The sequence below is a fragment of the Glandiceps talaboti genome, chromosome 18 (genome assembly GCF_964340395.1).
Source record: "Glandiceps talaboti chromosome 18, keGlaTala1.1, whole genome shotgun sequence".
Classification (NCBI taxonomy): Eukaryota; Metazoa; Hemichordata; class Enteropneusta; family Spengelidae; genus Glandiceps; species Glandiceps talaboti.
In genome coordinates, this window is record NC_135566.1 from 18,555,276 (window position 1) to 18,582,999 (window position 27,724).

The following is a 27,724-nucleotide window of genomic DNA, read 5'->3' on the forward strand; positions in this document are numbered from 1 at the left end:
TAGGAATGTTACTGTACTGAGAAACATAAAAAATTAGTTGTTGTTTTAGAATATATAAAACAAATCCCGTTATTCGATGATATAAAAGTCAAAACTGCACTTCCGCAACCCGGAAATTCAACAGCATTTCTTGGCCCTACCATGGCCGCCCGCCAAGCGTGAGCTTGTAAGTTGTACTGTTAGTTTGTACTGAATATTGAAACTTTGATTTCGTGCATATCTTATTGTTTTTTTTTAATGAATATCGCCCATGAACTTGCACTCATAAAAACATGTGCAGTACTAGTTTCATCAGCACATTACTGGCTGAGTACGTGGTTTTCTTCGACGATCGAAAATTATGACAAACTACGATCAACTACGATAGAAGACGATGTCATCATTGGAAACATGGAAGGTGAGAATCACTATCTATTGTGTGTTGGCGATAAAAAATTACGTGTATCTACGCGTAAAGACGACATCGTTAAGGGAAACAAAGAAATGGAAACTTATTATCTATTGTCAGTTATTCATGAACCTGAACACCTCATTATCTCCCGTTTCTCGTAGTACATCGTAGCTACTAGTAGTTACTAGTCTTTACTCGTAGCGACGCGTAATTACGATGCTTTTGATTTCGATGACGCCCCTAAAGTGTTTGAAAATATAAAAAATTAAAGAATGTTTACCGCCAGACATTGCCTTTGAAGACACGACTGTTTCATTCGTCCTGGTCCACCAAATTTTTTCATGTCCTTACAAAATGTGCATGTTCCACAGTCATCACGGCAACAGTTTTCACATTTCCTACAGCGTGTTCGTCTTCGTCGTGCACTTCCACCAGCTTTATGTGGCTTTGTTGTTGGCTTATTCATCCCATACTTTGGTCTTGGCCTCGTCTACAAATAACAAGAAAGACATCATTTGTATCACTAAATGGAAAACCATTGTTGGTACCTGAAATAGAATTTTATTTTTTAAACGTGTTCTAGAAATAACTATTTCGTGATTGACATAATGACTTCCGCTCTACACACATTAGTACAGATACACACATTAGTACAGATATGTGAGAATTAAGTCAACCTTCTTGTTATATTTTAACCCTCTAGTAGGAGGTAAAATGATATTATAGGTACCGAGAATAAGTCAACCTTCTATTTCAACCCAATATCATGAGGTAAAATGCTATTGCAGGTACTGAGAATAAGTCAACCTTCTTGTTCTATTTTGACCCTCTAGCATGAGGTAAAATGCTATTGCAGATACTATAAGAATACAATAAATCAACTTTCTTGTCCTTTTTTGACCCTCTAACACGGAGTAAAAATGCTATTACAGGTACTGAGAATACGTCAACCTTCTTGTTCTATTTTGACCCTCTAGCATGGGGTAAGAGCTATTACAGGTACTGGGAACAAGTCAACCTTCTTTTTCTATTTTAACCCTTTAGCATGAGGTAAAATGCTACTCCAGGTACTGAGAACAAGTCAACCTTCTCGTTCTATTTGAACCCTCTTGTATGAGGTAAAATGCTATTGTAGGTACTGAGAACAAGTCAACCTTCTTTTTCTATTTTAACCCTTTAGCATGAGGTAAAATGCTACTCCAGGTACTGAGAACAAGTCAACCTTCTTGTTCTATTTGAACCCTCTTGTATGAGGTAAAATGCTATTGTAGGTACTGAGAACAAGTCAACCTTCTTTTTCTATTTTAACCCTTTAGCATGAGGTAAAATGCTACTCCAGGTACTGAGAATAAGTCAACCTTCTTCTATTTTAACCCTCTAGCATGAGGTAAAATGCTATTGTAGGTACTGAGAATAAGTCAACCTTCTTTTTCTATTTTAACCCTTTAGCATGAGGTAAAATGCTACTCCAGGTACTGAGAATAAGTCAACCTTCTTCTTCTATTTTAACCCTCTAGCATGAGGTAAAATGCTATTGTAGGTACTGAGAATTGTACATGAGGTATACAAGATTACTTTAATTATCACACAACTATGCACAATAAACACTAATGAACTAAAAAGATACGGTTTGAATGCATTTTCATTGAAAACACATAAAGAATACAAATGAATGGGAAAAAAAAAGCCAAGACAACTAATCCGTTAGAAATTGAAAGCTGATGTAGCTTAGATACATTTCAAAGAAGACTAAAACCAATTAAGTTGGCAGAAAAGGAGTTGATCTTCCTTGCATACTGTTTTTTCAAATCAGTTGCTGAAAAAAGTCGACACAAAATACTTCATTTCCCACTCCACATCATACAAATTATTTCTTTTCAACAGAACACAATCAACAGCATAGTACATAATGTATATAGTACACTTATCATTATGATCTGATATACACTTTACTAGACACTAGAAGAAAACTAAGTAGCCATGCTGAACAAAAATACTGACATTATTGCTAAGGGGTTATAGCACCTATGACACTATCATTTACATCATTATTATCTTACTTCACTTGACATCTTTACAATCTATATAAGTTGAACTTACACACTTTACACATTCATCTTGACTAAAACATTCTACTTTCTGTTTTAGGACGATAAAAATAGACAGTATGTACTATATAATCATGACACTAGTCAAAAGTATGACACTCGCAAGATCACTCAATGTTTAGATTCAAGAATTGATACGGTTACAATGAAGTAAACGATTCCCTCGATACTTTGTCAGACTTTATGGCATGATACAGGGTCACAACAATACTGTAATAATAGTACAATATAGTAAAAAGTAGTATTGTGCAATGCAACACAGAACAGAACAGAACAGAACAGAACAGAGCAAGACAAGACAAGACAAGGCATGGCATGGCATGACACAACACAACACAACACAACACAACACAACACAACACAACACAACAACACAACACAACACAACAACACAACACGACATGGCACGACATGACGCGACACAACACGACAGGACGCGACACAACACAACACGACACGACACAACACAACACAACACAACACACACAACAGTACATATACTGCAGTAGAGTTTAAGAGTAGAGAGGGTTACAGCAAAGCAGAATAGAGTAGGATAGAGTTGGGTAGAATACGTGATGGGTTGGGTGGGGCAGGGCACAGTAGAAAAGTGCAGCATAGTACAGTAGTGGACAGTACATTACAGTGCAGTATACAGTACAGTACAGTGCAGTGCAGTACAGTTAAGCGTAGTACAGAACAGTACAATACAGTACAGTACAGTACAGTGCAGTGCAGTGCAGTGTAGTAAGGTACAGTAATAGTACAGTACAATACAGCACAGCACAGCACAGCACAGCAGTCACAGTGCAAAGTAGACTCTCTTACACCCCTCGGAGCTTCGCTTTACTAAAATTAAAGCTAAACGAATTATTTTGTATGTACCGATGCCAGCTAATTAACCGTACTCGAATATCCTTGTACTGTGCGCCCTCATTGACCATGATAGAGATAACCATTCGTTGACGTGTGACTGCGACGCTCCGTGTTATCGCGAAGCTCGGACTTCGCGAAAATACGGAGCGTCGCAGTCACACGTCAACAAACATATATCTCTATGTGATCGATGAGGGCGCACAGTACAAGGTTGTTCGAGTACGATGGAGTACGTTATGTAGATGGTATCGGTACATACAAAATAATTCATTTAGCGTCGATTTTAGTAAAGCGAAGTTCCGAGGACTGTGAGAGAGTCTAAGTGCAGTGCAGTGCAGTAACAGTAGTCTATTTTAGTGCAGTTTTATTATACATTTAGTATTCAGATGCAGGTTACACTGAAAGATTTCAACTCAATTACTATAGCTGCTTAACCCCCACGGCAAAACATAAATATATTTCTAAAATGCAGACAGCATTTTTTTACCTTTAGGCAGAGAATGATATAAGTTTTTGTACACCTACGCAAACTAATAACAGTCTCTAAAAAATAATTATACTCTCAAAATGTGTAATTAGATTCATCATCATAACACTTATCAAATTTTCTCTCAAGGACATTTTCTGTTACACCCCCCCCCCCCCACACACACACACACACACCCACACACCCACTCCCTTTTTAGGGACATATCACCACAAATTCCCAAACCTCAAAAATTACCTTTAGTTCTCTAGGAATAATTTAACCTTTCTGTACTCATGATTTATGAAACCTGACATATTAGTTTTGATACTGGAAGTCAAAAATCTATAATGCATTCTTTGATGCACGTCTTCTTCCTAGCTGGATACTGTATATGAAATAGTATGACCAAGGATATGTTCCTGTTTTAATACTGAGAGGAAAGAGTCCTGCCTTACGGGTACATGCAAATGTCAACAGTCTACTCAGACATTATTAGTTTGGTTTCCCTCTGATAGAACACACAACAGGTGGACCTTTCATGAAAATTGAAAACTGAAGACATTTTCACATTTTTAGATTATAAAATCAAAGATGCCAGAACTGCTTGGGAACAAACCATGTTTTTTTAAGGCCTTGTTCTGATTAGGATTAATACTTACATATCTGTCAGAGTTAGAGAAATAGTTGAAAACACGAGAATAATCCTATATATGAAATCCTAATAGCTAACTGTAGACTGTCGACAGTCTAAGCTAACTGATAAGGCTAAACTTAATATGCAACAACCTGGGACTGCATCCATCCTTTTAAAGTGGCCAAATGGATGACAAATTGGTATTATTTTGGATACTTCATAAGACAGTACTACTGTGTTTTCCTACTTGAGAAAACAATGTGAAACAACATTATACTATTCCTTGTTTATAACTCAATGAATGGTTCTTTTTTCATTCCATTAATCACTCAGTTCCCAATGGCGCTATTGTTGATTTTCGTTCTACCTACACAATGTCCTTCAGGAAATCTAGATGTTTTACCAATTTTTTGGTAAAAACAGTCAACTTGTTCTAACACTAAATACTCACAGTAGTAAGTATACAGGTCAAATGTTACACTGAGACCGCTGTGTTCCAAGTATGAGTCAAAATGTTCAAAATTGCCATTACTTTCCCTGATTTTTCTTTGATATTGCTGGCACTGGTATAATTATGTTATTCTCCAATATTTGTCTTCATTCAGCCAGAAAATACTCATGATCTAAGTGTTGTCACTACTCATCTATTCATAGTGACAAAGTCCCCTTAATAAGTCACATATTTTCCTTGGCTGAATGTAGAAAAATATTGGGAAATAACAAATATGCAAAGATCATTGTACATATCAAGTATTCTATTTTTCAAGGTTGTATGCACACTAATTGTCATGAATAAGGGTTGATGGACATTATTAGATATGTTTTCATCACTGTGTGTTTCTTTCTTTGTAGGATATCTCAAAAGATTACCGATGGATTTCAATGAAACTTTACAAAAATATTATTTATGAGACAAGGAACAGTTGATTGCTTTTCTGGTGGGACTCCAATTGTTGATCTGGATTTCATCGTGATATGTTCTTGTATATGCATTAGCCATTCAGTTCCAAACCATTGAGGGCACCTTTTTTGGTTTTTGAATATTATTTGGAATATCAGGAGAACGGTTGGCAGAGGTACAACCAGTGACATGCAAGCATGAACAAGTTGATCTTGTCAAAAACATGGAAAGTAAACAATTGAACTGGGATTTAATATTACACTTCATACAGAATATTGGTAGTACAGAGAATGATGTGTATTAGTTACAGTCAATCATATGACAAAAACACTTTTAAGACCTTTTCACTTGATAGCTCACATTCAAAAAACAAATCTCTCCTTTCATGTACACGTACATATGCCATAAAGCTGTTCTTATCAAACCATGAAATGCAATACACATCTCCGTCCTAGTTCTAATACGCTTTGTCAAGTGTTAATGATATTATTAAATACACTTCATTTGTTTACTTCCCTCTGTTTGTAGCAAGTTCCACTTGTTCATGTTTGCCTGTCGCTGGTTGTGTGTGTTCTACCGGATATCCTCTAGTTTATATCGGTGTGGCATATATGACATTCTATATTGGAAATGTTCAATTCCAAAAGCTGATTTGTGTAAATCTGATGGTTTTAGTTCCTTTATGATCCTTTCCACCTAGTCTACATGTACAATAAGTCACATCACTGTCATGTCGTATTATAGAATCAATGTGACAAGATGTCACTCAATTGTTATCATATATGATGGTATAGATGAAATCTTCAATGACAGGATAAGATAGATGCTTTGTGTAATACAAATTTAATCATACATTGACATGCTTTTCATGCTATCTGTGTTGAGATTCTGTCACCAAGTATTCATCAATCTCACTTGATTGAAAAGAAGGGACAGAAACACTATTTTGCCATCAACAAAAGTCCTCAAGAGACCAATGAATAAGAGAGGCACTGTACATTTGAAAAGCTGTCACCAGGTTCAATTTTTTCTCTTCTCCTATTAGTTCTTGAACAGTGCTTCTTTTCTACTCAAACATTTCTTTTCACAAAAGACAAACCTATGCCACTGCGAGTGTCAAAATTGACAGTAATTTCCTACACAAATTCACTTAAATTCCCTCCTGTAAGTTAAAACTAAACAGCATAATTTGAATTATACTCAAAAATAAAAAAGAGAATAATTGAAAGATTTTTATACAGTATCAAGTTTTTGCTAAATTTGGGAACCCTGGGGGAATGGTAAAATTTGCATAGATTTCCATACCCTCTACCATTATTTTGGAGAGAAACCCTGGAACACTGTTAAAATATCTGGCAATCTCACGTAGCTTGTACCTATACCACTAATTAACAAAAACAAACAAACAAGCAAAGAAACAAGAAACAAAATTTAAAACATTCCTGTCTGTCAGTTCTTTGGTTCATTCTGTTCAAAATTTGCAAGGCTGAATACAGATAATGTAAAACAAAATGTTAATTCCATGTTAAAACACTGGGACATCATTTGTAGTTTGAACACTGCCAGCATACAAGAAAATGTCACTTACTAAAGTAACACACTGGGACAACATTTGTACTCAGTTTGCATAAAATTTTTAATGTCTATTTGTATATCAATACCCTGGGCTGTCTTTTGTTAGTCTGATAATAGCTAGTATAGGACACAATGTCTATTTTGATCAAACATAACATGACTCAATAGTTCTCTTGATACAGACTTGACTAAATATTGGAGTATGTGTTGAACACCATAATAGTTTGTAAGTGATTACAATGACTTTACATACTAGTATTATACATGTATTAAAATGAGGATTACAATGCAGCGTACTTTGTACAACTTACACTTTCTATCTATCCGGGGCATCATTACTCCTCCAGCTACATAATTCAATACTGAACTTGCATAATCAAACAAACTGTCATACTATCTCAAGATCAAGTATGCTTTATAAGTCTACAGAGACATTAAATGAGAGAGGTCCCTGTGGCTAGGGACAGGTTGCAACGCCCTACTTTTTGTAAGGTCAAGTAACCGTCAAGGTGATTCATATACATTGTACTGTCTCTGTGACAGTGATATCTGGTTTGTACAAGGGTAGTATGCGACAGTGTCTCTGCTTTAAAGTGTAACAGACAATTTCAGAAGCAAGGAATTATTTACACATACCATCTGCAAATGCTTAGCTTAAATCCCCATATAGATTTGAAGTTTCAAGCTAATGGCAGTGTATACAGATGTAGACACACACACACAGTGACAATGTGTAAAATAGGCAAAAATTGACCAAACGAAGGAGAGGAGAAGTGAGTGAGTGAGTGTGACACACAGACAGATATGACAGACAGAGACATAGACAATATGGGATAGAGACAGACATAGACAGGGAAAGTCAGAGACAGCGAGACAGACACAGATACAGACAGACAGATCGATCGACAGACAGACAGACAGACAGACAGACAGACAGACAGACAGACAGACAGACAGATCGACAGACAGACAGACAGATCGACAGACAGACAGACAGACAGATCAAGAGATGTAATTCTTTCTAGTAAGTAAACACTACATCTTATACAAAATACTTACACGTACTGCTGGTTGTGGCCACTCCAGGATCTGTTTCCCAGTTGCAGCAAGTTGTGGATCATCATTGGCATGATCTTTCAACAGTTGCTATGAAATATACAAAGAACACAATACATGTGTTATTACTTGTCACATTTACTGGTACTATTCTTTGCAATGTCTAGGGAAAGGTATGTCTGATATATGCATTGAGAAAAGATTGGAAAATAAATTGGTATAATAATACCATGTATTGGATTGCAGGGAAATATAACTTATATCAAATGTAATTACAAGAGATGACATGTGGTGGTGAACTTTCCATATTTCTTTTGGTTGATGACAGCCATGAGTTGATTTGTTGCTTCTGACATGATTTGTGAGAAGGGACTTAACTTCTGTGATTACAGTTTGATGTCATTTCATCATTAAATTTCAATAAACATTTTAATAATGCTAAATAATACAATACAAAGAAATAGTTTGTTTGTTACTATGTTGAAGAAAGAATACGCTTTATCAAGAACAGTGCTTTTACACACACTTGACAGGGTAGTCCATTGATGACTTGACAGTACATACCACCTGAGAAGCATATACATGACCTCATTTGCATACAGAGTGCATTTGTACATGATACATATACATTACCTCATTTGCATAGTGTACATATACAGTATTGAAAATGCACAAATGACCTTATTTTATACATAAAAGTGTATGTGTACATGTCTAAATGACCTCATTTACATAGGATATTTATACATTATGTACAAATGCCCTCATTTGCATACAGAGCCCATTCAAAAATTCTTTACATGTAACCTCTTTTGCAAAGTACATCTGTATGCCATGCTGTACATGCATGACCTCATTTGCATACACTACATTTGTGCTTGATGTATATATGACCTCACTTGCAAACAGAGTACATTTGTATATATGCATTTATGACCCTCATTTACATAGAGTACATTTGTATATAATGTATATATGACCACATTTGCATTTGTATTTATGACCCTCATTTACGTAATGCTGATAATTCAAAAGGTGTGTGTACAATGCAATGCCCTCATCATTCTCCTTAAGAAATTAAAGTGTTCCATGTAATCTTAAATTTTTGTATTATTTTACTTCTTCCATGTTCAAAATGCTTCATATTACCAGTTATTCTTTTACAGTAGGACAAAGACTGCCAATTTCTCAGATTTTTAAAAAAGGAATCTGTATCTAATTTATATGTAACAAATGAAAGCACTACCAAATAAGGATAAGAACTGGTTGGTGTTTAATTTTCCACTTCTACTTTCACTTCTTAATATACATATAGCTATGAAACATATGCCAAATCTTATCATGTATACACAGTCACATAATAAACTGAATTTAATAGCTTATATACGTAAAGACCATCTGGCAATCAATACTATTACAACATCAAGTAACATTATTTCAACATTTGGTGAAATTGCTGGAGTGTGTCTTCTATTCTGTATAATACCTGCCTTGATCTTGGCTTGTAGAAAATGGGTACATTTTAATCGTCTTTATTATAATTAGTTATCATTCTTACTATTACTATTAGTGACACAAACAGGGACACATGTTTAGAAATCACACTTCCAGTCACAAAAGAGAGGAATCCCTGAATGGGGAGGTGGGTGTCTAATTGACATCTCTAGTAACAACTAACTTATGACTTGATCAACGATAATTGCTTAAATATCATAAAAGAAACCAACAATGAGTCTATGACATTCATACATTTACCAAGTAACATACACCACACAAACAGGAAAATGAATACAACATTATAACATCTTAATCTGAGACATCTTGACAGTCTCTCAATTTCTAAAGATAAATTTCTTGGAATTGAATGGGGTTTTACATCTACATGTACATGTACACATGTGTTATAACAACTAACATAATATTTTATCAACAAAACTTTGTTTCAAAAAGAAACCAACAATGATTTTCATTAATTTACAACTTATTATGTAAACATAAAACAAGGACATGAATATAATATCTATAGTGTGAGGCGTCTAGACAGTATCTAATTTCTAAACATGAATTTCCTGGATGAGATTTACATCCACTATACACTTTAGCTAATAATATTAGCCTATTTCATTGTGGAGTTCTTTAATATTGTTATTACAATTATGTACCCAAATAGAATTGTCAATTTTTTATACAGTTTAAGTTGTAATAAAGCTACATGCATATCTTATCTTCTCTTTAATAATAGTAAAAACTAACATAATATCTTAATCAACAAAATTTTACTTATATCAAAAATGAAACTAACAACACATTCATTAAGGTGGAGATGTTCGTTGGCGAATTTTTGTAATTTTACTTTTTTTCACTCATTATGTAACAGTGTATTTATCTTGTCTTTATTGTTAAAAATTATGAAGGAAAAATGAGCCAATCTCACCCTTAATTTACAACTTATTATGTAAACGGGGACATGAATATCATCACATTCAGAGGTATGAGATGTCCAGACAGTATCTAATTTCTAAACATGAATTTCCTGAATGGGTTTACATCCACTATTATAATAACTAACAAATCATTTTATCAACAAAATTCGCTTATCAATAAAGAAACCAACAATGGTATTCATAAGCTACACACAACTTTTTACACAAAAAGTGTCTTATATTCCATAATCTGAGACACCACTCACTAAAAATGAGTAGCGGTTTGCATCCATGGTAACAGCAGTTTTATCACCAAAGCATTGCTTATGTTATCGATTGATTATTAAGCAACCAACAATTGGTATTCATAATGCATCTAATCTACAAACTATTACACAAACTGAAGAAGGGACAACATAATGTTCATAATCTTAGGCATTCAGTAAGTAAAGATGAATTACCTGAATAAGAAATTTACATCTATAGTAACTATTTTGTATTAACTTGTGACGATAAATCAAATCATATATATAGGTTCACTGTGTTCTTAACATGATGTGAGATAAGAGTGCGTTTATGACCTGTCAATCAAGACTTTACTGCCAAATATGACTTCAATACATGAATGTTTTTTTATGGACTCTGACCTCAGGGGTTGTAAATCAAATTTCTACTCTGTCAAACATAATAGTACACATCCTAATAATGTTAAGGAGGAGTCGGTGAAAATTTGGGAACAATTTCCAAAATTATGAGTTTTTTTCGGAGTTGGAATTACATGATTTCAATACCTGATAAAAATCATGCAAAAATCTTTTTGTGCTTTTCATTTTTTTTTTGGGGGGGCAGGTATTTCACTCATAATTGGAAATTGTTGAATAAAATCACAATCCTAATTGGCAAACTGAAATCAGTCTTAATTGGCTGAGGAAAAGGAAACATCTCAAGTGTGTACTATGAGTGTATGCATGACAGGAATACATCATTCCAGTAATCCATTTACAAACACAACTAACTATCTTTCATTTCAGTAAGGTACACTCCTTGTTATTCACAAGTACATGTATGATAGACTTACAGCATTCAGCCCCAACATTCACCAAATTGCTCAATTTTATGACAGAACCTCATGATGCATTCCACTGTGAATGCAAATGTAGAATACTCCCATTTTTTTATAACACAACCTCATGATGCATTCTGCTATGAATGCAAGTGTAGCATTCTCTCATTTTTTATAACAGAACCTCATGATGCATTCCGCTGTGAATGCAAATGTAGCATACTCCCAATCTTTTAGGACAGAACCTCATGATGCAATCATCTGTGAATGCAAATGTAGCATACTACCAATTTTTATGACACAACCTCATGATGCATTCTGCTGAGAATGCAAGTGTAGCATACTCCCATTTTTTATGACAACCTCATGATGCAATCATCTGTGAATGCAAAGTGTAGCATACTCCCATTTTTTATGACACAACCTCATGATGCATTCCACTGTGAATGCAAAGTGTAGCACTCTACCAATTTGCATGAGTATTTGCAGTGTTCTCTGTGGCCGTACAATGATGTGCAGAGTGATTGAAAGTGTAGCTTAAAACACTGCAAACGGGAGTGTAAATATCCCTATACTGGCTATACTGGCTATACTGGAACTCACGTCACGCAGTTCTTGTATTTTAATATATTTTCATCCAAAACAGCAAATTTGCACAAAATAGTACCTTGTATTTGCATGATTTTTTAAAAAACAAACTGATTGCATGTTCATTTCCATACAGGTATGCAAAAATATTTTTGATATCGCACTACAACGTATGTGCATGTCCCATTGCACGTAATCATGGGCACAAGTTAACATGTACTACTTTACTGTATCATACAAAATACACCATAAATATAGCATGGAAAATATAAAATACTTCAGCATTGTACAGAATTTGCTAGATTATTTATAAGAGGCCAGAGGCAAGAAACAATAATTTGAAATCATACTTGCATATTTCCTTTCAGGCAATACATACAACATCAATAAAATAAATCTACACATTCATTTTCATTTGCCCACAAGGGCAAGCAACAGTATAATACTGACAGTCAGGTCTTATGTATACACAATTGTATAATGCCTTTTTCAAACATTGTGAGAAACCTTCTACAGGTGAACATTTAACACCACTTTACCATAATCACGAGAAAACGAAAGAAAGGAATCTGTTGGACAATTAAGAAATTAATGTAGAATATATACTTATGAACAGGGTTCAAAGATCATGCATAGGCATGGTGGCCAAATTTAGCTAAGCAAACGGTTCCAGGTACAGTTTTCTATTGATTTCCATTGGTGTAGCAGACTACCAGTGCCACCTTATAAATTTTTCAGTTTGTTCAACAGTCTGAGCTATGTGTCCTGAATTACTGCTAATTTAGTACTAATAGTAGTCTAGATCTGATGTTCAATAGTTTGTGTCCTGAACTACTGCTAATTTCAAGTCCTCCTTACATGTATAAGTGCTAGTCATGAGGAAGTCAGGTTAAATTTGCAGTTTCCTAATGTTTTGGGCTCAGTAAAATCACTGCGGAATGTCATCAGGTAGATTTTAACCTTATCCCAAGTTTTATCCATAAGAAGTTTTAGCAGGGCCAACTATTAACAAATTTCCACCATGTTTTGATATTTTGCACCCTGGTATTGTTAGTCATGTGCACTATGCTTTATTATACTATGCAAGAGTCATTTAGAACAAAAAAAATTATATACTACCATCATTCTACGTCACAACAATGCACATCTATGTCATGACAACACATGTCTATGTCACTGGTTCTGCTAGCTGTGTTAAAAATATTGAAGTCAAAATGTTCAAAATTGCAATTACTTTCACGAAGTTTTCTTTGATATTACTGGTGCTGATATAATTAATATGTTATTCTCCAGTATTTTTCTTCATTCAGGCGGAAAATACTCATGACCTAAGGGATGTCACTACAAGTCTTGCAACTCGTAGTGACAAAGACTCCTTAGGTCACTCATATTTTCCTCAGCTGAATGAAGAAAAATATTTGGGAATAACATCAAAATATCACCGTCCTATTTATTTCCTCCTGTTTGAAATGTTCCCTGGGTACACTTTTTATAAGATCATTTGTTGTTGTCTATATACATGTGACAGACCTCTCATATATGTCATGCCACAGATATGTTGGTAACAACTGTTCACTCAAACAGCTACTTGCTCTGTCCAGCATTTTATGTCATCATTTGTTGACAACTACGCTATATTTAATTCTTATTTGTGGAGAACATTGACAGAATTATCAAATACACTTCCTCCCAGATACCACAAGCCACATAAGTACGTTGTTTCCTTTTTCACAAAATGTGATATTTTTGTCCACAGTCACAGAAAACCTACACAGTACTCAGTTTGCCATAAGGTTTTCCCCCTCACTCCTTTTATCCAATTAAGCGTGGAGTATCATAATGAACGAAAAGATCTCTATGGTCATCACAAAAAGAAGAGTCGCATCAAGCAATGAATAATTCCATAGATATGTAAAAATAGACAAGATGTTCCATGTATCATTATGTTGAGATTACACTAGAGTATAGAACCAAAAGAAGCAATATAAAAACTCCAATTAAACTCAAATACCAAGGTTCAGCTGACAGACAACTTTTGTTATTATTTCTTCACTTTGATACAATCAGAGTCATCACTCATATTTTTCTATGTTTTGAAATTGTTACCCATAGTAACCAAATTCATCATTTGCCTCTCTTTATTATATTTTTATGAAAATCATCTTTTTAGCAGCTGAGCTTCATCATTTTTTCCACTTTTTTCCACAAAATTTTAGTTAAATGTAGTTGGTAGATATCACAAAATATGACATATTTAATCAATTCTGCTAGTTCAGATTTCAGCTACCTCTGGTTAGTTTATCAAAAATCAAAATATCAACAAGAAAAGAGTTTGTCTCTTCATATTTCAGGTTAAATAATTTTCATTTTTTCTATCTTTTTTTAAATTGCATGTCTCATGAGTTATTATAATTATGTATTTCCTTGCATAGATGATTCATGGTTGAGTGACCTTCCAGTACACAGAACAGCTAATTAGCTTCAATCATTCATTTGTCAATAAGCAACCTGAATGGTTTTTTTCTTCTAAATGTCATTTTGTGTAATGTTACACTTTATATGAAATTGACTAAGATTATGTAACTCTCATTATTACATACATGTATGTACCAGTGGCAACTTGTATCAGTGTGTGTGTGTGTCTGTATGTGTTTCTGTCTGTGTGTATGTGTGTATGTATGTGTGTCCAAAGTAACAGAAGGACAATTAGCAATTAGTGTCTCTCTACAAGCCAACCAAACATATTTTGAATTTTTGAAATATATTCTCTCTCTCAACAGTTTCGGCTTTCATTAACTTACATGCATGTAACTTTCCAACAACACATACAAGTGACTGACTGGGCAGTTGTTACATAGTAACATAGTTTCATTCTGACTGATAGGTCTCTGGCACATGAGCTGAATAGTTTCAATTTAGAGACTCACATATGTCAAATCCTAGTACAACATATCAGTAGGATTACACTTGAATTCAATATCTCACAAATAGATGTCAAGTATACTTGGATGGTTCTTCCATCTACACCGTACATCGATGCGTTTACTTGCATGACACTAAGTAACAAAGCAATATATCCATCGATGTATGTACTTGCATCACAATGTGTGTCAAAGAAAGCAAAGAACTTTGACGTGTGTACTTGCATAACATTTTGTGACAAAACAAGAAATCAGTCTATGTGTGTACTTGCGTGGCATTGCGTACCAAAGCAAGAACTCGATCAATGTGTACACTTGGATGACATTTTATGACAAAGCAAGAACTACACCGATATGTGTATTAAAATTGCATCACATAGTGTGACAAAATAAGCACTCCATCGATGTGTACACTTGCGTGACATTGTATGATATAAAGCAAGAACTCAATTCATGCGTGTACTTACGGAACACTGTGTGACAAAGTATAAAATCCGCCGATGTGTATATAATGCATGACATTTTGTGATAACACATAAACTTACCTTTGTGTCTTCTAGCAGTCCTTCAGGATCAGTGATTCCTTCTGGAATGTGTCGTTTATGTGTTGGTAAATTTTCAAGCCTGTTGACTATTGTTTCAAGTCCTGTGAGCTCGTCTTTTGTTAGATGGGTGTGTTCCTTCTTGACAACACCATTTTCATCTTTACTCTCTTCCTGTTTAGAATCCTCGCTTTTATTTCTCCTTTTATCCTTATCTGCCATTTTGTCATCATTTTCCACACTGGAGGATTTGCTGCGTAAACGTACAGTCCTTCCTGAGGAAGTTGTATGATTGTCTTCCTCCTTCTTGGATTTTTCCACAGGTTTTTCGTCTGTTTCCATTTTGTCAATTTTGATTTTACTTGTATCGTTCAAATTGTTTTTGTCCTGTGTAGTAGTAGTAGTAGTAGTAGTAGTAGTAGTAGTAGTGCTCTTGCCTTTTTCATTGGATACTGTTACTCTAGACTTACCCATCAACACAGTTACATAGCGATCCAAAACATACCATAGCATTTCATTGTAGAATGGATATCGAAATTTCTGAGGCACCTGAAAGACAAACAAATTTGTCACCGTTAGTTTTCATACTCAGAAATTGATCTAAATCACACATACTTGTTTACTATCACTAAAGACACCAATTATTACGGAATCTAACACTTGTATGTTTCACCTGTTCAAAATGTAAATGAGACAAAATGCTGAACTCATTTGTTCAATACCATCATTCTGTCACATGACAATGAACATTCATGGACTCTGGGTTCATAGTTACAAATGAGAATTTCTACTCAGTCAAAAGAATTTGGAAGCCAATCCCAAATTTCACTGATATTTTGTTTGTCACATTGTTGGGGTTACACTACAATAGGCTACTGTCTTGTGAGACATGTGACAACAACCAACTGCAGTACGCCTCTGAAAAGGTCAGTGGATATTTTGGATTCACTTCTAATAAGCCGTTTTTCGTCCCATGGCAGATGACACAAGATCCCGCGTGAGCCATTGCATTCATAGAAGCCACACGTGAGGGTAGTCAAGCTGACAGTGTCAAATGCTTAGCAACACTATAGTTCTCAACATCATCGCACATGGCCAAGATGAAAGCTTGACCATGATCACACATTTGACAACCGTTGTTGCTAGGCATATTTGCATAACTTGCGAGATCTAAATGTTTTTGCATCTTGATTTGAACTTGATAAATTTATCAACTAGATAAAACCATGCCTCAAGTTGAACCATATCCTAGTAAGAACACTTCTGAACTCCTGTATCCCACTTGCACTACACAGATCTGATTAAAGTAAAGTCTAGAATGAATCACAACAAGCATTCCATGATAGAAGTTGTCACGACATGATCAATAGTACCTGAAATAGTAGCTGTTTAAAAGACTATTACTTTATCCTGTCATCTTCAACATTAGATGATAAAGATAAATGTAAAGTCTAAATAAAACAAGACATAGCATTCGATTATTCACTACATAACACCATACATCAACTCAGATCAGTACACATGCACTCTGTACATATATCATCCATGATATAGTACCATATATCAATGCACACAGACAGTTCATATATATCAACCACTGTATTATACACCATAGATCAACACATACAATGTACATACGGCACCTGGTACATATAATAATACACAAATAGACTATACAAATATAGACATAGTTAGACAGACAGACACAGAGACACAAACACACACACACATACACACACAGACGACAGACAGGCACATACTGATAATACCGTAATCTATGTAAACACTCATTGCATACATCTACATCATTGATTTTTAGGATAACCTCAGAATAATAAGTGCACATGTGTGCTTGCGCACACACGTATGTGCACATACATGTACACACATCCTCACACACACACACACACACACACACACACACAACATACAAACACACCTGATGTACACTGTACATTACAAATATGAACAGACTGTACATGTACATGTACTACTAAAAGCTAGACAAACACGATGAGATATTTTCTCCTTGACAACAAGGTAGCAGGAGTGAAAGGATATCAAGAAAACAAGTCTGATTGGTTTGTTATGTATGAGACACATGTTTCACTCTGACAAGGTGATACTAATTATACCTACACCTACATCACTCAGATAGCTATGTCAGTGTGTTTTGTCAAGGACGATACTGAGGTAAAATATATCAAATGAAAATACTGACGGCTTTCATCAGGGAGTTGCCTCAAAATGTCAACAACAAATGATAAAGAAAACAATTTTGATTCCTATAATTAAAACCTGCTCCCTCCCCTTCCAAACAAGTTTGATTCCTATAATTAAAACCTGCTCCCTCCCCATCCAAACAAGTTTAATTCCTATAATTAAAACCTACTCCCTCCCCTTCCAAGGTCAGTTTAGTTGTGCCAATCAAAACCGGCTCCTTCCTCCACAAAAGTCACACATGAGATATGGTGCGAGAAGTTGAACATGGTAATTCAGTTTTTTTTGTTATTATTAGCTACAAGTTCAAATGTCCACAGGATAAGCCACTTTTAAACAGTATATTAAAGTATATTATGATATACATCATTTAATAGTTAACAAGGCAATGAAAGTTTTCTATCACCAGTAAGCTATGCTACTCTCTGTCAATCAAATTACTATTATCAGATTGTACAGAATGTCAATCATCTTGACTACCACTTCATTTTTGCATACACTTCAACTTCTTCATGCCAATTAAATTTCCAGCTAAGCAAGTCTCTTGGAATTTTTAAATGTTTGTTGTCAAGACAAGAATAATTTTTCTGGAATATTTTATAGTATGTATCAAAAACAGACTGTCATATGACTCATTGCTATTGATTAGTGTTATTGCTAAGGTGTGGAAACCCCAGTAACATAGGGGGTAAATTTGGTCAAACTGGCACTGGCATAGTTTCCATACATATTACATTGTAATATAATTTTGTTGGGGAGCCCCAGTAAAATGACTAGGGAACTCAGCTAAGTCTTACCTACTTTACCGCCCTTAAAAAAATACTTCTGATATAGTCATGGTGTTTTGTTAAAATCAAGCTTTCATGTCTCAGAATAACTTGGATGTTGACCCCCCCCCCCCCCCCACATACACATTTTACCATAATAACAAGAACTGACGATCATAGTCAGTTACACTATACTTAATATTGAAAAATGACAGACCAGATTTGGCATGGTGATTTGATATATTGCATGACTGTATGATTTCACATTCCAGACATGTATCTTTGTAATGCTAGAATTAAACATTCCATCCATATACAGCTGACTTGATGACTTCAACTGTAATGTATAATATTGCATAGAGTCTGTTATGTGCCATTTATATCCCGGAATGCCATCAATTCTTGTCATAGATACAAATACATCATGTCTCATCAGCAATCTCATTTCACCATTCATTCTAACCTATATACAGACAGACTTTCATTGGCTTACAATTGACATTTGATATTTCATTTTTTCATTTATTTTATTCAAAAAACAGTTTTGAGCCCCAAGGACAATTTTTGAACAGTTACTGTTTAAGGCCTACTAGAAGTAATGGGAATAAATATTTTCATAATAATTGTAATTCTGTGTACAATGTATATTCCACACAATCGATTTTTCATTTCTAAGCCATATAATGATATATCTGCCACATAGTTACCCTTTAGGGTGTAATTACATACATGTAGCCTTGCTAAAAACCAAGTTGAGGGTTGAAAGTACGGAGATTTGGGCTCTGAATGATGGCTTAATCCCAAAATATCAGGTTTTTATCACCTTTTATTGGAACAAAGCCAGTTTGTCTTACCAGTGGATTGCCTGAGGCCCTTAGGATCAAGATCCCACAAAGCCAAAATTTGTTGATAAACAAGTGAATGGACTGTAACCTCTTTTGACAACTCAGAAATAAAGCCAGTGTACATACATATACATGTACATGGTATTATCAACAACCAGTAGTAGATAAGGCCATTTGGCTTTAAATATTTCATGTAAAAGTTAGGTACATTTTTCAATGTGCAAAAATTAATGGAAAATTAGGAAAAGGTACAGGTGCTTGGGCTGTATAACAAGCATATAGGTTAATGTGAAAACTTAGTCAATTATATCATAACTAGGAAAAGCCCATAAGCTCACACAAGGTAGATTCATTTGTGACCACTGGCTGCCTCACGATGATATTGTAGATAGCGCCCTCCGCGTGGAGAATGCGTATAGTACATAGAACGTGCATGTGTATCATTGCGCCGCAATGCATCCTTGGGTAAAACCACCCCCCAAAAATTGCATAGTGTATAGGACGTGCATGCGTACTACGCAGCCACTTTGCGGCCGCTGCACGAGCTATTATCCAACTTTCCTAAGCAAATTATAGTTATTCACTTTGTTTGAAATCTCCATTGATACAATAACCATTTTGCACATTGTTCTCATTATTTTTAGGTAAAAATTAAAAAAAAAAAATACTTGTTTCTGATATTCTGAAAAGATAGGTTGGTCTGCACTTTATTCAAAAATTTTTTTTTAGAAATTGTTTTGATGTAAAGACAAGATTCTCATTGGTCACACTACTTAATTTTGTGATAGTTTGATGTGTAAAAGAAGTAAATAAAGACAACGTGAAGTATACACTATCACAATATACAGACTGTACTGTACAAAGTTAACTTGCAGTCGAAAAAGACCTTGATACTCTGGAAGGAGGTTCTTTCTTTTCTTTAATTGATAAAAAGATAATGTTTAGGGTTGGCCTCTTAAACTGGGGTCAGTTAGGTTTCTGGAAACACAACATTTTTTTTTTTATTTGGCCTTAGTTTAATCGTAGATACACATATCATTACTAGACTAAAACTTAAAGATACAGACATGGTTTCCAGTGGAAACAAACAAGATCTTACGTATCACTACAGGAATCAAATATTTTTCAAAATAGGAAACAAATGATAAGATTTCAAGTAACAAAGAATTCAAAGCATCATGTAGTGTATACAACTTAAACAGGATAAAATATGACGAAAACAGTGATAAACTATATAAAATAATTGTCACATTTTTTTATCTTTTTGTATTTTACATCTAGGTCATTCCAGGAGGTCATCAACGTAAATATGTCTTCCACATCATATCATATCATACCATCTCATCCAATCTTTATATTTTTGATGAACTTAACTATCTGACCTCTGATTTATATGCTGTCCAAGGCATCTACATAAATATCAATTCAACTATGATAAACATGTAAATTATTATCACAGGCCGATGACATATTCCCTGGTGACTGATAATTGCATAGTTCGCTTTACAAAAACTACTTTGACACTTAAATGCATCTTTTCTGCATACAAGTTAACAATGGTCCATGATGACTGATTGGCTTGGCAAAGAACTGTCATATACTCACAATAGTCACTACATGTATGTCAAGACTTTGTGCATAGAATATTCAAGGAGCATATTTTGTATATCTGTGACTAGTTTAGTATGACTGACACTTTGATGTTATTCCCCAATATTTGTCTTCTTTCAGCCACAGGAAATACAACTGACCTAAGGGGCCATCTACGGTAGTGACTCGTAGTGACAACCCTTTAGGTCACAAGTATTTTCCAGCTGAATGAAGAAAAATATTGGAGAATAACATCATTATACCAGCGTTAGTAATGTCCAAGAAAAATTTGGGAAAGTAATGGCAATTTCGAAGGTTTTGATGCATATTTTGAACACATAAGAACTACGTGTCAGGTGCGCATTGTTGTGATGTAGAACAACCATCTAGTATATTCCATATTCAATATTTTTTGTTTGTGTATGGTATAAATTGCAATCTCGGAGCAGAATCCTTCATCAATTATACCACACTCAAGCCAAGTTATTGTCCCTGGTTGTTCTACACCACAACAACCTGTGTCTACGTCACTAGTTTTGCAGTGTCCGAAATTTGAGTCAAAACATTCTAAATCATCATTACTTTTTCTCAATTTTTCATCATTATTCTTGAGGAGGTATTCCATGTAATCACATATCATTGATTCCCAATATTTTCCTTCCTTCATTCAGCCAGAAAATACTCTTGACCTATGGGTTTGTCATTACTCGTCTCGCAACTCGTAGTGACAAGAACCCCTAAGGCCACTTGTATTTTCCTTGGCTGAATGAAGAAAATATATTGGGGTATAATATCTCATTATACATCTGGTTTTATGGGTTTCTCTTTCAATACATCAACATAGTGTTCTAATTTCCAACACAATTCTTCACTGCAGTTGCCCTGCCCACTATGCCAAAGGCTAACATACTCTTACACTTCACTGCTCACAGAAATCAAAACTGGTAATTACATACAAAATATTTTGCTTCTTTTTTCACATTTGGCATTTCATGTATCATAGGTTGGCGTTATGCTTTTGACAAAAATCATGATTTGCCCTGGCAAGTCTTAACAAATTTTTTAGAAAATTATCACATGGTAATTACGTAAAATATTAGCTTTTTTTCTTTTTACATTTCGTGTATGTTATTGCTAGGGTATACACTTTTTACAAAAGATTTGTTCTGGCAGATTTAACTTTTTTTTTGATAATTACGACATGGTTATTTCGTAATAAATTTTGCCTTTTTCACATTTGGTATTTATCATATGATAAGTTTAGACTTTTGACAAATCAAGCATGACTAGGAAATCCCTGGTCATGCTTGAAATAAAAAAAAAATACAAAATACAAAAATTATACAAGACCTGCCCTGGTGAGTTTTAACAATTATTTTGGATAATTATTCATGTTTATATATATAAACTATTGCACTATGTTAATCCACAAGTGCCATTTCTTGTGATCAGGTAAGCTTTAGGCCTTCCAACAATTCATGATATATGTTGACGCACGGTTTAACCATTTTTGTTCAGACATATTGGATAAGATTGTTACTACACCAGTATATGCCATATACAGGCATGCCATGTACAATCCGCTACTCATGGCATTTTAAATTTATCACTCATACTTAAAATACAATAATAATATTTGTGTCTGTGTACACATAAGATTATAAACAGGAAAGATAAATTACTGGTAGTATCTAAATATATCCTTAATTCTACCCTGGATGTATGACTTTTTATGATGTATTACTTTCTAATTCTATAATATATAATACACACACGTAAAAGAAGAATTTTTATTTTACTTGTGGAAAACTACTTCCATCGTTTCTAGGTTCCCTGGGAAGCACTCCAACACCCTAACAACCAGAATATAATGATTGATTTGCATAAGACATTATTAGAATGAATTGCACTAAGGGTCAGGGAGTGTGTGCAAACCCATTCATATTCACAGAGTCAAAAAGTCAGATGCTTGACATGTCATCTTGTCTACTCTTCACATTGCAATCCCTGAGGTTTTTACCCAGATATTCTCCAACATCTAGAGATTACATTTCGTACTTAGTAGATACATCCAGGGGCTGACAGCATATTTTGTCAGGCATCATTGTGTGTCTCTATTCTATCTAATCTGATCACTGTGGTGTACTAACACTGACAAGACTAACTTGTGGTGATTGAATGGTCTATTTTATCACTAGAATGTGGCCTTTATTTGTTAAAACTGGGATTATTTTTTCTTCACTGTGTTTCAGTCACCATGGCCATAGGTCTAGCAATGCCACAACTTTGATTTGCATAAAGTTGACTTGATCAGAACCCAGGTGCTCACTCAGCAATGCCACAACTTTGATTTGCATTCACTTGATCAGAACCCAGGTGTGCACTCAGCAATGCCACAACTTTGATTTGCATTCACTTGATCAGAACCCAGATATTCACTCAGCAATGCCAAAACGTTGATTTGTATTGACTTGATCAGAACCCAGATACTCACTCAGCAGCAATGCCGCAAACTTTTTTTGCATTGATTTGATCAGAACCCAGGTACTCACTCAGCAATGCCAAAATGTTGATTTGCATTGACTTGATCAGAACCCAGATACTCACTCAGCAATGCCACAACTTTGATTTGCATTGATTTGATCAGAACCCAGGTGTGCACTCAGCAATACCACAACTTTTATTTGCATTGACTTGATCAGAACCCAGGTACTCACTCAGCGATACCACAACTTTTATTTGCATTGACTTGATCAGAACCCAGATATTCACTCAACAATGCCAAAACGTTGATTTGCATTGATTTGATCAGAACCCAGGTGTGCACTCAGCAATGCCACAACTTTGATTTGCATTGATTTGATCACAACCCCGATACTCACTCAGCAATGCCAAAACGTTGATTTGCATTCACTTGATCAGAACCCAGATACTCACTCAGCAATGCCAAAATGTTGATTTGCATTGACTTGATCAGAACCCAGTTACTCACGCAGCGATACCACAACTTTGATTTACATTGACCAAGGGACCTGATAAGAAACACTGAGATCGCCTTTTGAAAATCAGTTTTTGTTGATTTTACTGAGCTGAATGTTGCCATTTATTTGATGGCTGCACACTGTAAATGTAAGTACTATCGTATGTTCGGGGATTCTTTTCAGTGAACTGAAGTGCAACTATCAGCTACTTAGTGTCAATTAAGTGAACACAAAAAAGTGTCCTAGCAGCTTCCAAGTATTCTATGTACTTCATCCCTAGGCTCTCAGAGCTACCTTTCTTTCTAATGTGTTAAAGAGCAAAGAAAAGTTACACATTACATGTCAACTAAGACGGGCCGAGACGAGACAAGACAATGTCCAAGATGAGAAAATGTTCAAGAAGTTTCCAAGTATTATGCTTTATCCCTGGGCTTGTTAACACTTCACCAAGGTTTCTATTCTAGGTGCTATGTTTACTATTACAGTAGACCTGTCTACTAAGGCAAATCAAAACCCAAGAAGCTTGTGAGTAAGATGTACTGGCTAGGCTTGTCAGCACTACACTGAGACTTGGTGTTAATGTATATATGCACTAATGCCATCAGGTGTACAGTATATTAACCCTGTTATCTGTCACTGACTTTAGCTCTTAGGTATGTCAGAGGTGATAACATATTACTCTCCTTCTTCAAACTGATTGACAACCAATGTAAAATCTACACAACAGCTACATGTATGTCACAGGGATCTCTGATATGACCTGAAGTTATCTCCCCTGACTCATCAAAGTACATCTTGTATACAACCTCATATATTTCTTAAGACAAATTTCCCGTTAGGATTAGAATATGGACATAAAAAGAGTTGTCCGACAAAGCTTTAGAAAACATTGATCCAGAACAAAAGAGTAATCCTATGTAATCCTTATGGTTCCACTGATAAGATTACAATGATGTGGGAACCTGGGATTAAATCCCTGGCCTTTATATAATCTGTGATTTGAGGCTGTCTCCCATTTAAAACAAAGTATTGCCTCTTTCACTTTTCTTAAAAGTTAATTCCACGGGTAATCAAAATACAAAATATTGCCCCAGAGTTTGCACTTTTCTTAGAAGTTTAAGTTTAGAATAAACTGACTTTTTGTGTTAACTCCAGGGGTAATAAAATTATGAAATATTGCCTCATATTTTTTTGAATATGCTTTAGTATAAATATCTACGACTAGACCTGATATGGCAATTTCCTCTGCCACATCAAATATGCAGGATAAACTAACATATTCCTTAAAGCATATGCCACTCCAGGAAATAGAGACATTTTCATAAATTCTGTGTTCTGGAAAGTCATTTCATGATGTTACTTCACATACAATTACTTGCAATTTCAGAGAAGCATCAAGTTGATCTTGTGCCTTTATAAGGTATCTTTGCTATGGGCTGTTGTATCAGAGTCAACATATATGTTACTCAATATGTACTATCATTTTAGTTGTTGGAGATATTATGTATACTTTTTTTGGAATATTTATCTACTTGCCTAACCCACCCTGATGTTAATTTTACAATATACTTAACCATTTGGCTGTTGCTATTGGCATGGTATTGTTGGTAGGCAAACAAGGCATCATTTCTTTAATGTTTATCCACATATCTATCTATCCTAATTTTCCTTTTTGCAATATACACCATTGTTTATATGTTGCTGTGGACGTGGTATTGTTGCTAGGTATGTTTGCATGCATTTTTTGAACATTTAGTCACTTGCCTACCCATCAATTTTTTCATCTATATACAATATCTATAATTATTTGACTATTGCCATGAGCATGGTCTTGTTGCTTGGCATATTTGCAAACATTTTTTGAATGTCATTATCTTTGCAAATTGTATATACATTTGGCTGTTGCTATGGCGTGGTCCTGTTGCTAGGCATATTGCATACTTTTTTTTAATGTTTGTTCATTTGACTAGCCATTCCTGTTGTTACATTTGCAATATGCAGCACCATTTGGCTGTTGCTATAGGTGTGGCCTTGTTACTAGGCAGATATATACATTTTGTCTTCAACAATACAGACTCCCAATTTCAGACTGAAGTCAACATCCCTACCTTAACCCATTCCTAAACAGAGACAGACAGACAGACAGACAGACAGACAGACAGCCCAACCGACCGACAAGACACTTTATCAGGTAGTAGATGCGACTTCCCCCATGCAAGATTTAATGATTTCATGACATCAATAAAACTGTATACCTTGCATTCTGGCTTGAGACTTAATTTGCATTTTTTTTTACCTAGAACGCACACATCTGGTGCAATCATATTGATATTATAACAATTTTCCAACTACACACCAAAAGGAACATCTCCACCAAATACTTGAGTTTAAGTCATGCACAGACACAGACACAGACATACAGGTGCCTATAGCACCACTGAACAAAGTATCAGTTTGGTTGTGCTAAATAAATGTACTACATAAGTATAGCCTTTCCACTCTTCTTACTCTTGTCTAAGTCATTTGTTAAACTAAGGGGAATTTCCTAAAGATATATCTGAACCAACACCTAAAATTCTCCAATTGCTTGAAGGTATACACATAATAGCATATAACCCCTTGTGAACTTTCTAAGAGAGCTGGCAAACTCCATCAGTTTTGGGATTAATTGCTGGGAGGAAAGAATAGAAAATTTAATAAATATGACACCATTTAGTGGTGCACCTATTAAAGATTCACACGTACTATATACATGTACAGCCTGTTGTGTTGTGTGGTGTGTTGTGTTGTGTTGTGTTGTGTTGTGTTGTGTTGGTTGCTTAAATTTTCATTACATTTCCGAGAAATGAACTTCTGTGAACATCACAAAGGAGTTCTCTGAATAGGAAAACATACTTTACTCTCATCAGAGCCTTCCAGGTACAGTTCCTGATGGAGTGATTTTGGAAGGAATGAATACAACTTTTACAAGGTATAAGGTACACTCCTGCTAATGATTAAAGAATCCTAAGGCCAAATAAAAAAAGTTGTTTGGTTCCGGGTAACCAACCCCACCTAGTCTTTCACGCTGACCCTAAACTTTTTTTTACGTATTCGAGAAAAATAATAATACAATCGCGAAAATCATGAAGTCTCGCAAGAACTATTGAATGCGGAAACTGACATCAACTTTAAAAAAGAATATAAAACTATTCTTCCAATCTGTAATGGCTGTACATCTGATAAGAAGAAATAAACAACACAGAGACCATTTGGAAAAACAATGGAAAACCTGAACTGGACACTCGCACATGAAAAAAAAATATAATAAAATAAAATAAAAAATCTACATACCCCACCTATTTTAAAATTGAATGTAATCGGAACCACACAATTTTTTTTTTTTATACCTAATCAACAGTGAGGTGGAAATCTGATAGACGTCACATACAAAAAGTAGTTTCATATCATATCATGATTTTGGTGGATAACAGATCAATTCAATAATAATAAGCCACTCAGGTTGCTTTTAATTGACTTTTAATTCCCAACAAAGACACTGACAGTTACTCAAGCCTAAGTCCTTTGCTTGGAGATTTCCTTGGTTTTGAATTTTGAGACATGGCTTTCCATTAGGATGAATATGGTACATTACAATAAAATTGCTGTGTGATCAAATCTAGGTTTCAATATTAACTTAATTATATCCATTTCTAGGAAACTATATATCAACTTATTCAAAAGCAAAGGCTTATAAGATCAAAATAAGTTCTACCGTGTGAAGCTCAATTTTATTTC

The 27,724-nt window shown here is 34.9% G+C and overlaps 1 protein-coding gene across 1 annotated transcript in view; it reads right to left on the reverse strand.

Moving 5' to 3' along the window:
* Positions 1-27,724, reverse strand: part of LOC144449785 (lysine-specific demethylase 2B-like) — an 84,478-nt gene that overhangs the window by 15,282 nt on the left and 41,472 nt on the right. The window contains exons 10-12 of the mRNA XM_078140361.1: positions 15,548-16,093; positions 8,011-8,097; positions 672-881 (exon numbers count right to left, since the gene is read on the reverse strand). Of these exons, the coding sequence (XP_077996487.1) occupies positions 672-881; positions 8,011-8,097; positions 15,548-16,093 (843 nt within the window). The remainder of the gene's footprint in view (positions 1-671; positions 882-8,010; positions 8,098-15,547; positions 16,094-27,724) is intronic.